General features: G+C 48.4%; 1 protein-coding gene across 1 annotated transcript in view; it reads right to left on the bottom strand.

The window, feature by feature from the left end:
- Positions 1–14,178, bottom strand: part of RSPH6A (radial spoke head 6 homolog A) — a 74,403-nt gene that overhangs the window by 18,476 nt on the left and 41,749 nt on the right. The window contains exons 3-4 of the mRNA XM_074219249.1: positions 10,090–10,860; positions 8,588–8,729 (exon numbers count right to left, since the gene is read on the bottom strand). Of these exons, the coding sequence (XP_074075350.1) occupies positions 8,588–8,729; positions 10,090–10,860 (913 nt within the window). The remainder of the gene's footprint in view (positions 1–8,587; positions 8,730–10,089; positions 10,861–14,178) is intronic.

Here is a 14,178-nt window from a genome sequence, read left to right as displayed (position 1 = left end):
TCTCTGTTTTTCAGTCTCTTTCTCTCTGTCTCTGTCTGTTCCCCCCATGTCTTTTTCTTTTTGTCCCTCTGTCTCTCTGTCTCTCTCTCTGTCTCTCTCTCTGTCTCTCTCTCTCTCTCCCCTCAAATTATCATCACCTTGGGCCCCTGAACTAAAGGACAACTTGGAATAGATGAGGGTAATGGGTAGGCAGAGATTACACTAATAGTTTTTCTTAGGCACTAATAGAATTTCTGTGTTCCAGCTTCATGAGATCATTAACTGTGCATTTTTTTTTCCTTTTTGCTGTCTCAGGTTTATTGCCTTATGTACACACGGGGTTTTACAAGTAACTTAGTTGTTGGCACCCAAGTTGCCCTATCAAAAAGGTGCTTTTATCACACTGTTTATTGTGTGAAAAGCGAGTGTGGATGTTGTGTAAATGGTACCCTAGCATAATTACCTGGGATGTTAAGATAATTATCTCAAATGGGTTGAATCCTGTTATTTACATTACATTTATGATGAACACTTTGTGGGTGCTCAGGTATACCTCAGGAGATTTTGCTGGGACTGCAAAATCTTTCACTGTGATGGGGAGGAATATGTATCCTCCCCTCTCCCACCTTGCTTAGCCAGGTTTTCCCTTTCCCTTGAACTCTCAGGGTCATTGTCCTTTGCTGGATGAAAAGCAGAAAGTATTTGGGTCAACTGCCCAGGGGTAAGTCCCACAAGCCTAAGGGGATTTTGATGTTCTACTCTGATGGGGACATTTAAACTATAATCTCGGGGAGGCCAGGTGGGGCAGTGGATAAAGCACTGGCCCTGGAGTCAGGAGTATGAGTTCAAATCTGGCCTTAGACACTTAATAATTACCTAGCTGTGTGGCCTTGGGCATGCCACTTAACCACATTGCCTTACAAAAAAATAAAAATAAAAATAAATAAAAATATAATTTCCATGCTTAATGGAAAAGCTATCATGTGTGACCCTAGATAGGGAATATGGCCTTTATGGTCAGAATTGGTTGATGTGTTAGTTTTCCTGGCCTGCCTTTTCCTCTCTTTTATTTTTTCTTCTTTGTTACAAAGGGTGGTTAACCTACAAGGGTAGGGGGGGAGCTCTAACAGAAGGTGATATTTTAAAAATTAATAACAATAAAAAAAGAAAAAGAAAAGAATGAAGAAAAGGAGTGAAAGAAAGAAAGAAAGAAAAAGAGATACCAGATGATGTCCCTAGATGATGCATGAGATACACACCAGAGAAGTAGACAAGGTGCTTCACTATAAATCCTCCTAGAAACAGCCTGTGGCTTATCCAGCATACCCCCTAACCCTAATTCTTAGATGTTGGATAGAATGAAAAAGAATTAGGGAGAAGCTCAAGTAAAGATGTCAGATATTGGTGAATATAGTGAACCAAAGCAGAAATCACTCAACATTCTTCATCTGTGAGATAAAATGCCAGAGGGGTGATCCTCTCTCCCATGTTCTATGGGAACATCTTGAAAAACTAGAAGAGAATGGGTTGGGAGAAATTGAAGTATCAGGTTGGCCTAAGAGTCAGGGGATGTGGATGCTAGAGAGTTTTATATCCATAGAATCTTAGATTTAGTGTTCAAAGACCATAAAGGTCAACCTCCCTCATTTTATAGATTGGGAAATTGAGGTATCAAGGAGTTAAATTGTCATTTCTAATTTTTTTTTTCATTTTAGTAAAAGGTGTGTGGAGTAAGGTTTCAGATCCAAGAGCAGCCCTCCTTGCTACTCAAGGATTGTCACACTTGATTCATTTTGATCCTCTTGGTGAAGCGAAACTTAATCCAACCCCTTTTAGCTGGCGACCTCAACTCCTATGTCACTGAAAAAGTGAGATTCATCATGAGCTCTCTTCTCCCTTACTGACACTTTAAGTCATCTTTCCATTACCTGACTCTCTGTTGCTTTGCTCTGGGTTCCCTCTCCCAGTTGCCAGCACCTTGGGCCCCTCCCATGCCCTCCTTCATGAGCTTTCCCCTTCAGCTCCTCCCTCCCCTTCCTGATTGGAAAGCCCCTTAGCCTCTTCATTCATCAGCTCCATCCTCCAAATTCCAAACATGTCCAGATCTCTCCCATCCTGAAAAAATGTCCTTCACTTGGAGTTAACATGCCCTCTTTTGACTGCCAAGCTCCTAGAAAAGGCTATTTCTGCTTGTTACCTCCTCAACCCTTGCAATCCGGCATCTGACCTCATTTCCGTATTGAAATTGTTCTCTTTAAGGTTAAACATGAGAACTGCCACATCCCAGGTCCTTCTGGCTTTCCCTGCAGGATTTTAGACTATTTTGTGCTCCCTACAACATGACTGGCTCAGAGTGGATGCTTTAATAAAGGCCTCAAGGGACACCTTGGGTTTTTGTGGCATCGATCTCACCTGATTCTTGTACTTGTCTGACCATTTCTTCATGGTCTCCTTTGCTGTGTCATCATTCATGTCCCAACCATTCGATGGCACGGTGAGTGGGGCACCAACCCTATAGTCAGGAGGACCTGAGTTCAAATTCAGCCTCAGATACATACTAGCTGTGACCTTGGACTTAACACTGATTGCCTCAAATCTAGGACCCATATCTGGCCACTGCACCCAGATGACTGTGGAGGAGAAAGTGAGGCTGGTGACTTAGCATAGCCTCCCCTCACTGGAATCCAATTCACTTGCACCTCCCTGATATGATCTTATTCAAGAAGACCATCATAAACACTGGGGTTCTGTGGAGGCCCTCTTTTGTCTCTGCATTCCTTCTAGATTCAATAATCCGACCTGGTCTCTCTACCTCCAGTTCCTCTCCTCTACAGTTCATCCTCCATATGGGGTCAAACTGACATTCCTAAATCACAAGTCTGAGCTTGAGATTCTCCGCTCAAGAAGTTTCCCTGGCTCCCCATTACTCCAGGGTAAACTATAACTCCTTGTATTTGCTTTTAAATAGTGTCTTTCCTTCACACTCTGGGTCCGGACTACCTACCCACATTATTTTCCTTTCGCCTGACTCTCCTTCACCTACTTTACCTTATGCTCAAACTGGTCTCCGTGCTGTTTGTCTCCTCTCCTCCCCCACTTTCATGCTTGGAATGCCTCCTTCCTCATGTCAGCTCAACTAAATTCCTCCAAAATGAAATATGGTTTTAGTGCCCCTCCCCCTGACTCCTAATGGCCCCTGGCAATTATTTAGTATATATTCCATATTGACTCTCTGGATGAAGAAAATAAGCAGAGAGAGTTGGTCTGGCAGCCAGAAAGACCAAGCTACAAGTGCTTGCTGTGTGACCCTGGGCAAGTCACGTAACTCAGGTGACCCTGGAAGAGAATGTTCCAACCTGTACTGAGATAAGTTGATTGTCCCCCTCAGGAGACAGGGGAGAGACAGAGGGAGATGCCCCACGCCAAGGAAATCTCTAGTCCCACCTTTCTATATTCATGTTGTGTCCTCCATATGAGGCAGCCTTCTTGAGGGCAGGGGCTGGCTTCATTATTTTTGTATTCCCACCACTTCCCAGGGTGTCTTTCTCCCTGTCTCTCTGTTTCAGTGTCTGTCTGCCTGTCTATCTCCTCCCTAAGGGTGTCTCTCTGTGTCTCTGTCTCTCTCTTTCAGTGTCTCTGTCTGTCTCTCTATCTCTGTATCTCTCTGTGTGTCTGTTTCTTTCTATCTCTGTCTGTCTGTCTGTCTGTCTGTCTGTCTGTCTGTCTGTCTGTCTCCCTCTCTCTCTCCTCTGGGAAGGGGCCAGCCTGGCCTGGCCAGTTCCCATTTACAGACATCCCAGAATTCTCCAACCTGACCTTACCTGCCCCAGGAGAGAAGGAGAGCAGCTACCCCTGGTGGCCTCATCAGAGATGGCACCCTTTGCCTCCCCCCCCCCCCCCAGCCCCACTTATGGAGGGGAGTCAGCCTTCTCCACACCTCACTCCACTCATACTGATGGAAGAAGCACCAAGGGGGGTGCTGCTCTGGACCAGGCTCTGCCAAAGGCTCCAAGAAAGCGGGGAAGGGGGTAGCCAGAGAGAATGTGGAGGGATGGAGGGCCAGGAGGCCAGGGTCATTGGATTAAAGGGTGGGGGGAAGATGTGAATAAGTGGAAGGGTGGGGTGGGCCAGAGGATGAAGGGCTTTGAATGCTAAATAATGGAGCATTTTGTATTTGATTCTGGGGCTATAGGGAGCTATGGGGGTTTATTGAACATGAGTGGAGATGGGGTGGGGAGGTCAGATCTGTGCCTTAGAAAAATCACTCTAAGGCTGAACAGAGAGCCAGTTGTATTGGGGAAACACAGGGTAGATCAATAATCCCCCCACATACATACACTCACCCCAGCTGCCATTGTAATAGGGCAGCCATGGTGGGACCTGGTTCTACAGGAAGGAAGGTGGTGAGAGGAGGGACCCCATATTCAGGGAGGAGAAGGGGGGAGAGGATGGATGCTGCAGGGTGGCATCTCCAGGTCTTGGCCAGAACTTGGATATGAGGCTGAGAGATAATGAGGGGTCCAGGAGGAATCCTGGGTTGGGAGCCTGAGGGGTTGGGAGGAGAAGGATGGTGTCCCCTATAATAATAATAAGGGATGTAAGTGGAGAGGGTTTAGTGGCGGAGATGCTAAGTTCCATTTTGGACATGTTGAGGTCAAGTTGTCTACTGAGGTCAGGATGTCTGAAAGGCAGCTGAAGATGTAAGAGTGGAGGTGAGCCCAGAGTTTGGGGCAGGAAAGGGAGAATGGAGCATCATCAGCAAAGACATGGTAATTCAATCCATGGCAGCCGATGAGATCATCCAGTGACGCTGTAGAGAGAAAGGATAGAGGGCCCAGGACAGAGCCTTGGGGAGTCACCAAGGGTCTGAGGGTGTGATCTCAAGGAGGAGCCAGCAAAAGAGAGGGAAGGAGGAGAGAGAAGGAGGAGGAGAGCAGACAGACAGACAGAGAGATGAAACAGAGAGACAGAGAGAGAGACAGACAGTGAAAGAGAGACAGAGAGACAAGAGAGACAGAGACAACAGAGACAAAGACAGAGAGAAAGAGAGAGAGACAGAGGGTGGCTAGGTGGTGTAGTGGATAAAGCACTGGCCTTGGAATCAGGAGGACCTGGGTTCAAATCTGGTCTTAGACACTTAATAATTACCTAGCTGTGTGGCCTTGGGCAAGCCACTTAATCCTGTTTGCCTTGCAAAAACCTAAAAAAAAAAAAAAGAGAGGGAGAGAGAGAGAGAGAGAGAGAGACAGAGACAGAGACAGAGACAGAGACACAGAGGCAGTGGTTTGCATGGTGTCTCCCCTCCCCTTCCTCATTAGATCATGTACCCCTTGAGAGATGGTCTCTCTAGTCACTCCTCCACATACACAGAAAACTCTCAATATATATTCAAAGAAAATACAAGGAAATTTTGGGAGGGAGTCCAACATTAGGGGGTCAGTTGCCTCCCAGCTCAAACTACCCAAGGAGATATTTCAAATTGAGCTTTGACTGAACTAGAGAAACAAACAGGCCAAGGTGAAGAGGAGGAGGAGGAGGAGGTGTACAAAGACATGAGCCAGAGATGGGAGGCAGCCAGTTTGGCAGGACTGTGGGGAAGGGAGCAGCTAGGATGTGTGAAGAGGGAAGCCTGAGGGCCATAAGTGCTAAGTGGGAGGGCCGATCCTGGAGATACACTATCTGAGAGATAAGAGGGAGGCACGGAGAAACAGCCTCCTGGTGGAGTGACTTTGGAGGATCCAACTTTTAGAAACTTCACTTTGGCAGTTATGAGGAGCCACTATTAGTGGAGAGAAGGCTGGGTCAAGAGTCATGAAAACTCATCTTCCCAAGTTCAAATCTGACCTCAGACACTTGCAGCAAGTCACTTAAACTTGTTGGCCTCAGTTTCCTCATCTGTAAAATGAGCTGGAGAAGGAAATGACAAACTGCTCCAGTATCTCTGCCAAGAAAACCCCAAATGGGGTCATGAAGAGGCAGATATGATTGAAATGAAGAAAACTGGATGGAGAATGGGTTGAAGAGGTGAAAGCCTGGAGCCTGGGAGACCTTTGGGTGATGTATAATGTCTGGGTGAGCACCGTTTTTATTGGGTAACATTGCCAATGATCCTATTCTTGTTGCTATTAATTCAACTAGAATTGGCAGGAGAAGCGCATGAGTGACCAAGGCAGGGATTTTCCCTGGCACCTTGCAGGGTGCCATGTTGGGGAACAGATCTGGGGGGAAGCAGAAGGGGACAGTTTTCTCCTCTTTCTCCCTGAACCAAGACCTCAAAAGCATTTTTCTAAAAAACAACAAAAACAAACAACTTGGAAACCAATGGAAAAATCCAGCCATACCACTATAGCGTCTATGCCAACAAGTTGACACACAATTATTATAGATCTATTATTTGCCAGGAATTTTGGTGCCAAGCAATTTGGATGCAATCAATGATGAAAGACTGTTCTTAAGGGACTCCTAGTCTAACAAAGGAGATGATGTGGAAATAAAAGAACCCATAGATACAATATAATTAAAACAGCTCTTTCTACACTAACAGCTAGAAACCAAGGGAATGACCATCAATTAGGGATGGTTGCCCAAATTATGGTTTGTGAATATAATGAAATAAAACAAATGACAAAATGGACACTTTAAAGAACCCTAGGAAGATCTTTATGAACAGATGCAAACAGAAATAAGCAGAACCAGGAGAATAATTTATACAATAACAATAGCATTATAGAGAAAGCAACTTTGAAAGACTAGAACTCTGGGGGGGGGGGGTCCGGCCCTGGAGTCAGGAGTCCCTGAGTTCAAATTTGACCTCAGACACTTAATAATTTCCTAGCTGTGTGGCCTTGGGCAAGCCACTTAACCCCATTGTCTAGCAAAAACCTAAAAAAAAAAAAAGACTAGAACTTTGATCAATGCTGTGAAACACTGATCCCAAAGAACTGGAGAGGAAGTATGGAACCCACTTCCTGATAGAGAGGATGGATTTTGGCTGCAGAATGACACACATTATTTTGAATGTGATCAATAAGGGAATCTCATTGTCCTTGGCTATCTATATTTGTCTCAAGGTTTTTCTTTCCTTTTTCCTTCCCTTGTACAGAGAGGGTTGAGATGATAGGAAGAGAAGATCAATGTTTGTTCCTTGGAGAAAAGAAGATAATTAAACTAAAAAGAAAAACAGATTCAAGAGAGAAGTTTGGGGGAGTTGAGGTCAGATGCTTAGGAGTTTAAAGTCAACATTGCCAATCTCATTTTCAATTCCATTTAATTAATTAATAATTATTAATTATACTTGAATTTTATTTATATTTATATAGCTCTATAATATATTTTAAAAATATATTATTAAAATAATATATTAAAATATTTTTAATTTTAATATATATTAAATATTTAATTATATAATTAAGAATTAGAATTCTATTTAATCTACATTGTTGAACCGAGGAATTCCCCTTAGTAATCCCATGGTGGAGAGGGGAGAGGAACTTAGGGAGTAAGGGGGAAGGAATCTGGGGACACTGAGCCCCACTGATAAATAATGATTTTCAAGAGAATTAATTCATAGCCTAAGGTAAAACAGGAATCTGGGCAGGCACCAAGGATGACCTAACTGCTTAAACACAAACAGTGTGAGCATGGGAGCTAGGAGCTGGGATCTGAGTTCAAATCTGACCTCAGACACTTACTAGCTGTGGGACTGGGCAGATCACTGAACCTCTCTTTGCCTCAGTTTCCTCCTCTGTAAAGTGGGTACACACATAAGAACACCTTTCCAGGGTTATTTTGAGGACCAATTGAGATCGTATTTGTAAGGCAATTTGCACAACTTAAAGCACTATAGAGATGCTAGCTACTAATATATTATTACTAAGGCAGCTGAGTGCAAGTGAGCTAGTCTAGAGCTCCTAGTGCGCCCCCTGCTGGCACATGTAGATATTGCTCCCAGCACCCCCGGTGCCACCTGTCCTTGTAAAAGGGGACTGAGGAAGGGGAAAGGTGATGAATGCTTTCTGGCATTTATTTTTTAGGTAAGATATTCTCCTATCTTTATACCCCTATCACCACCACAAGGGCTGAATGGCTGAATAATATAATGAATTATTGATCTGAGACACCTGGAATTTAAGACATCCTCCTGGCTGGGTGGATGGGTGGGGAACCTCCAGACCTCTGGGTAAGGAGAAAGAATTCTCCTTCCATGAGACTCCCTTACTGATCACATTCAAAATAATGTGTCTCATTATGCAGCCTAAATCCATCCTCTCTATTGAGAAGTGGGTTCCATACTTCCTCTCCAGTCCTTTGGGGTCATAGTGTTTCACAGCACTGATCAGAGTTCTAGTCTTTCAGTTGTTTTCTCTATAATGCTATTGCTACTATATAAATTATTCTCCTGGTTCTGCTTATTTCCTACCCAGAGAAGATGTTCAGGGTGTTAGACCATCCTGGGGTCCAGAAAGGGCAGGTTTCCTAGAGGAAGTGGGCAGAGGAAGAGGATTCTGGGAGCGTCAAGGAGGGGAACCCCCTGGGCTGGGGCAGAGGGTGAGGAAAAGAGACGGAGAGGGAGATGGGGCTGGTGGGGGGAGGCAAGCTCCGTCAGTACCTGCATCTTCGGAAAGCGGTGTCAGAAGTGGGGGTCCGATTTCCTGTTCCACCTCCTCGGGTTCATCTGCCTTCTCCTCTTCCTCGCCCAGCTCCTCCTCTTCTTCAGACTTCTGGTTGGGATTCACCCAGGTGCAGCGACCCTGGGGAGCCCCGGAACTGGGTCAGAGGCAGGAAGCCTTGGAGTGCTGTGCACCCCAGGAGGAATCTTGGGAGGCTCCTGTTCCTCCAGGGCCTCACCCCCTTCCCTGTCCTAGCTCTAGTGCTGCTTCCCCTCCAGCTTTAACAGGATGAGCCCCCGATCCCACCCGCTGGACATGGGCCCAGAGTTGTCCCTGGTGCAGCGAAGAAACGACTAGACTGGGAGTCGGGGACTCTGAGTTCGAGTCCCCCGTTTACTGCTGATTAGCGGAGCGGGGTATCCCGCGGTGTCCTGGGGTCAGGAGGACCTGAGGTCTAACCCTTCCTCAGGCGCTGTCTGTGGGAACCTGAGCAAGGCACCTCACCTCTCTCAGCCTCAGGTCCCCCGGGTTACACTTGGCAATGTTAGCCTCTGCCTTGTGGGGTCATTGTGAAAAACAAAGATGGCTGGGAATCCGGGGCGAGCCGACCCCCGTCTGCCTGGGCATATCACTGCTGCTGCTGCTGCTGCTGCTGCTGCTACTGTGCCTCCTTTCCTCAGTTCCTACCACTTTTCCTACTGCTCTTGTTAAATTATAAAGAAAAACAGACTCAAGAGAGAAGTTTGGGGGAGTTGAAGCTCCACATCTTAGCAGGAGACATGGTGGCTTAGTCCTGTTACTAGGGAATGAGACGGTGCAGGGACCACCAGAGCACCGGCCCTGGAGTCGGGAGGACTTGAGTTCAAATCCAGCCTCCGACACTTGATACTTACTAGCTGTGTGACTTTGGGCTGAATGCCTCGCCTCCAGGGCCATCTCCAGATTCCTGTCTGGCCACTGGGCTCCACAGGAGAAAGCCAGGCTGGCCACTCAGCACAGCCCTCCCCTCCCCCCCTGCACGTCACCCCCACCTCCATGCTGGCATGGGCTTCTTCCGGTGTACTATTCTACTGCTACACTTACTGCTGCTGCTACTACCACTATACTGCTATTACTACTACTACTACTACTACTACTACTACTACTACTACTACTACTACTGCTGCTGCTGCTGCTGCTGCTGCTGCTGCTGCTGCTGCTGCTGCTGCTGCTGCTGCTGCTACTACTACTGCTACTACCGTGGAGCACTCCTGTTGCTACCGTCCACTACCACTGTTGCTACTGTTACTGCAACTACTGTTGCTACTTCTAACTATTGTTACTACCCCGTCTACCCTTGTCTCCTGCTACTGCAGCCGTTCCTACTGCCCGCGGCTCCTCTACCACTACCGTCACTACGACCACCGGCAGCTGCTGTGCCTGTTCCTACTAGTCCTCATTGTTCCCGCTCCCGTCCGCCCCCCCCCCCCCCCCCCCCGCCCGGCTCCCAAGGCGCCCTCACCTGGGGCAGGATGTGCTGCGTGTGGTGCACCCAGTTGGCCAGCGAGTCCACCAGCTCGGCCACGGGGATGCCCTCGAAGTCGGGGTTCTCCTCGTAGCTGTCGCGGCCGGCGGCGCCCTCCTCCTCCTCGTCGCCCTCCTCCTCGCCGAACTGGTAGAAGCCAAGCGGGCTGATCTGGGTGCCCGCCGAGATGCGCGCGATCTGGGCGCGCAGGTAGTGCGCCTCGGCGCCGGGGAAGGGCGGGTAGCTGACCACGGGCGCCTCCAGACGGCCGGTGAGGAATTTCTTGATCTTGCGGGCGCTGACGATGTGCAGCGGCGTGACGTGCGGCAGGCGGCTCCAGGGCCGGCCCGGCTCGGCGCACACGAAGTACAGGTACTTGTTGGCCCCGCTGCGGCTCTCCTCGCGGGGCACGGGCGGCGGCGGCTTCCAGGCCGAGCGCGGCGGCTCGTCCGCCTCGCGCTCCTCCGCTTCCTCGCCCTCCTCCTCGTCGCGGCCCTCCGCGGCCTCGGCCGCGCCCTCCGCCAGCTCCTCCGCCTCCTCCTCCTCCTCCTCCTCCTCGCCCTCGCGGAACTCCACCTCGGCCACCAGGTAGTTGGCCTCCAGGCCCAGCACCTTGCCCCAGAAGCGGCAGCTCTGCACCGGCTGCTGCTCCGTCAGCTGCTTCAGCGCCAGGAAGATGCGGAACGTCTCGTCCGCGTTCAGCCCCACGCCCGCCTGCTCGAAGTAGAAGCCAGACTCCACCATATTGGGCACCACCAGCTCCGACTGCTGGGGGAGGAGGGGGGCCGTCAGGGCCGCCGGCGGCCCACCGGCCGTCCCCTGGCTCCCCACCCGGAAGGTGCTGCTGGACGCACTGGGAGTCACTGGCGGGGTTGGTGCAGATCGGGAGCAGCAGGGGCAGGATCGGGACAGAGTGGAAGGGACGAGAGAGAGTGTGGGAGCTTAGAACAGAGAACATCAAGGAGGGAGAGCCTTACAAAAGAGAGAGAACATCAAGGTGGGAGAGACTTAGAATAGAAAAGATCAAGGTGGGAGAGCCTTAGAACAGAGATGAAGGGGGGAGAGCCTTAGAACAGAGAGAGAACATCAAGGTGGGAGAGCCTTAGAACAGAGAGAGAACATCAAGGTAGGAGAGCCTTAGAACAGAGAACATCAAGGTGGGAGAGCCTTAGAACAGAGAGAGAACATCAGTGTAGGAGACCCTTAGAAGAGAGAACATCAAGGTGGAAGAGGCTTAGAACAGAGAACATGAAAGGGGAAGAGCCTTAGAACAGAGAAGGTCAAGGTGGGAGAGCATTAGAACAGAAAGAGAACATCAAGGTGAGAGAGCCATAGAAAGGGGAACAACAAGGTGGGAGAGCCTTAGAACAGAGAGAGAACATCAAGGTGGGAGAGCCTTAGAACAGAGAACATCAAGGTGGGAGAGCCTTAGAACAGAGAGAGAACATCAATGTGGAAGAGCATTAGAACAGAGAACAACAAGGTGGCAGAGCTTTAGAAAAGAGAACATCAAGGTGGGAGAGCCTTGGAACAGAGAGAGAACATCAAGGTGGGAGAGACTTAGAACAGAGAACATCAAGGTGGGAGAGCCTTACAAAAGAGGAACTCAAGGTGGGAGAGCCTTAGAACAAAGAGAGAACACCAAGGTGGGAGTGCCTTAGAACAGAGAGTACATCAAGCTAGGAGAGCCTTAGAGCAGAGAACATCAAGGTGGGAGAGACTTAGAACAGAAAAGAACAAGGTGGGAGAGCGTTAGAATAGAGATGAAGGGGGAAGAGCCTTAGAACAGAGAGGGAACATCATGGTGGGAGAGCCTTGGAAGAGAGAGAAAATGAAGGTGGGAGAGCCTTAGAGCAAAGAGAGAACATCAAGGTGAGAGAGCCTTAGAACAGAGAGAGAACATCAAGGTAGGAGAGCCTTACAACAGAGAACCACAAGGTGGGCGAGCCTTAGGACAGAGAGAGAACATCAAGGTAGGAGAGCCTTAGAACAGAGAACATCAAGGTGGGAGAGCCTTAGAACAGAGAACATCAAGGTGGGAGAGCCTTAGAACAGAGAAGATCAAGGTGGGAGAGCCTTAGAACAGAGAGAGAACATCAAGGTGGGAGAGTCTTAGAACAGAGAGAGAACATCAATGTGGAAGAGCATTAGAACAGAGAACACCAAGGTGGCAGAGCTTTAGAAAAGAGAACATCAAGGTGGGAGAGCCTTGGAACAGAGAGAGAACATCAAGGTGGGAGAGCATTAGAACAGAGAACATCAAGGTGAGAGAGCCTTAGAAAATAGAGAAAATCAAGGTGGGAGAGCCTTAGCACAGAGAACACCAAGGTGGGAGAGCCTTAGAAAAGAGGAAATCAAGGTGGGAGAGCCTTAGAACAAAGAGAGAACATCAAGGTGGGAGTGCCTTAGAAAAGAGAATACATCAAGGTAGGAGAGCCTTAGAGCAGAGAACATCAAGGTGGGAGAGCCTTAGAACAAAGAGAGAACATCAAGGTGGGAGTGCCTTAGAAAAGAGAATACATCAAGGTAGGAGAGCCTTAGAGCAGAGAACATCAAGCTGGGAGAGCCTTAGAACAGAGAACATCAAGGTGGGAGACCCTTAGAGCAGAGAACATCAACGTGGGAGAACCTTAGACAGAGAACGTCAAGGTGGGAGAGCCTTAGAGCAGAGAACGTCAAGGTGGGAGAGGCTCAGAAGAGAGAACGTCAAGGTGGGAGAGGCTCAGAAGAGAGAACGTCAAGGTGGGAGAGCCTTAGAACAGAGAACATCAAGGTGGGAGAGCCTTGGAAGAGAGAACATCAAGTTAGGAGAGCCTTAGAAGAGAGAGAATATGAAGGTGGGAGAGCCTTGGAGCAAAGAGAGAACATCAAGGTGAGAGAGCCTTAGAACAGAGAGAGAACATCAAGGAAGGAGAGCCTTACAACAGAGAACACCAAGGTGAGAGAGCCTCAGAAAAGAGGAAGTCAAGGTGGGAGAGCCGTAGAACAAAGAGAGATAATCAAGGTGGGCGTGCCTTAGAAGAGAGAGTACATCAAGCTAGGAGAGGTTTAGAGCAGAGAACATCAAGGAGGGAGATTCTTAGAGCAGAGAACTTGAAGGTGGGAGAGCCTTAGAAGAGAGAACACCAAGGTGGGAGAGCCTTAGAGCAAAGAGAGAACATCAAGGTGAGAGAGCCTTAGAACAGAGAGAGACCATCAAGGTAGGAGAGCCTTACAACAGAGAACCACAAGGTGGGCGAGCCTTAGGACAGAGAGAGAACAGCAAGGTAGGAGAGCCTTAGAACAGAGAGAGAACATCAAGGTGGGAGAGCCTTAGAACAGAGAGAGAACATCAAGGTGGGAGAGCCTTAGAACAGAGAGAGAACATCAAGGTGGGAGAGCCTTAGAACAGAGAGAGAACATCAAGGTGGGAGAGCCTTAGAACAGAGAGAGAACATCAAGGTGGGAGAGCCTTAGAACAGAGAGAGACATCAAGGTGGGAGAGCCTTAGAATAGAGAACATCAAAGGGGGAGAGCCTTAGAACAGAGAAGATCAAGGTGGGAGAGCCTTAGTATAGAGGAGATCAAGGTGGGAGAGCCTTAGAACAGAGAGAGAACACAAGGTGGGAGAGCATTAGAGAAGGGACCGTCAAGGTGGGAGAGTCTTAGAACAGAAAGAGAACATCAAGGTGAGAGAGCCATAGAAAGGGGAACAACAAGGTGGGAGAGACAGAGAGAGAACACAAAGGTGGGAGAGCCTTAGAACAGAGAGAGAACACAAGGTGGGAGAGCATTAGAGCAGAGAGAGAATATCAAGGTGGAAGAGCATTAGAACTGAGAACAACAAAGTGGCAGAGCTTTAGAAAAGAGAACATCAAGGTGGGAGAGCCTTGGAACAAAGAGAGAACATCAAGGTGGGAGAGCCTTTGAACAAAGAGTACATCAAGCTAGGAGAGCCTTAGATCAGAGAACATCAGGGTGGTAGAGCCTTAGAAGAGAGAACATCAAGGTGGGAGAGCCTTACAAAAGAGAACATCAAGGTGGGTGTACCTTAGAGCAGAGAATGTCAAGTTGGGAGAACCTCAGAACAGAGAACATCAAGGTTGG

This window comes from Macrotis lagotis, chromosome 1, assembly GCF_037893015.1.
Source record: "Macrotis lagotis isolate mMagLag1 chromosome 1, bilby.v1.9.chrom.fasta, whole genome shotgun sequence".
Taxonomy (NCBI): Eukaryota; Metazoa; Chordata; class Mammalia; order Peramelemorphia; family Peramelidae; genus Macrotis; species Macrotis lagotis.
Note: the sequence above shows the minus strand (reverse complement) of the source record. Positions and strands in the feature narration are given on the sequence as shown.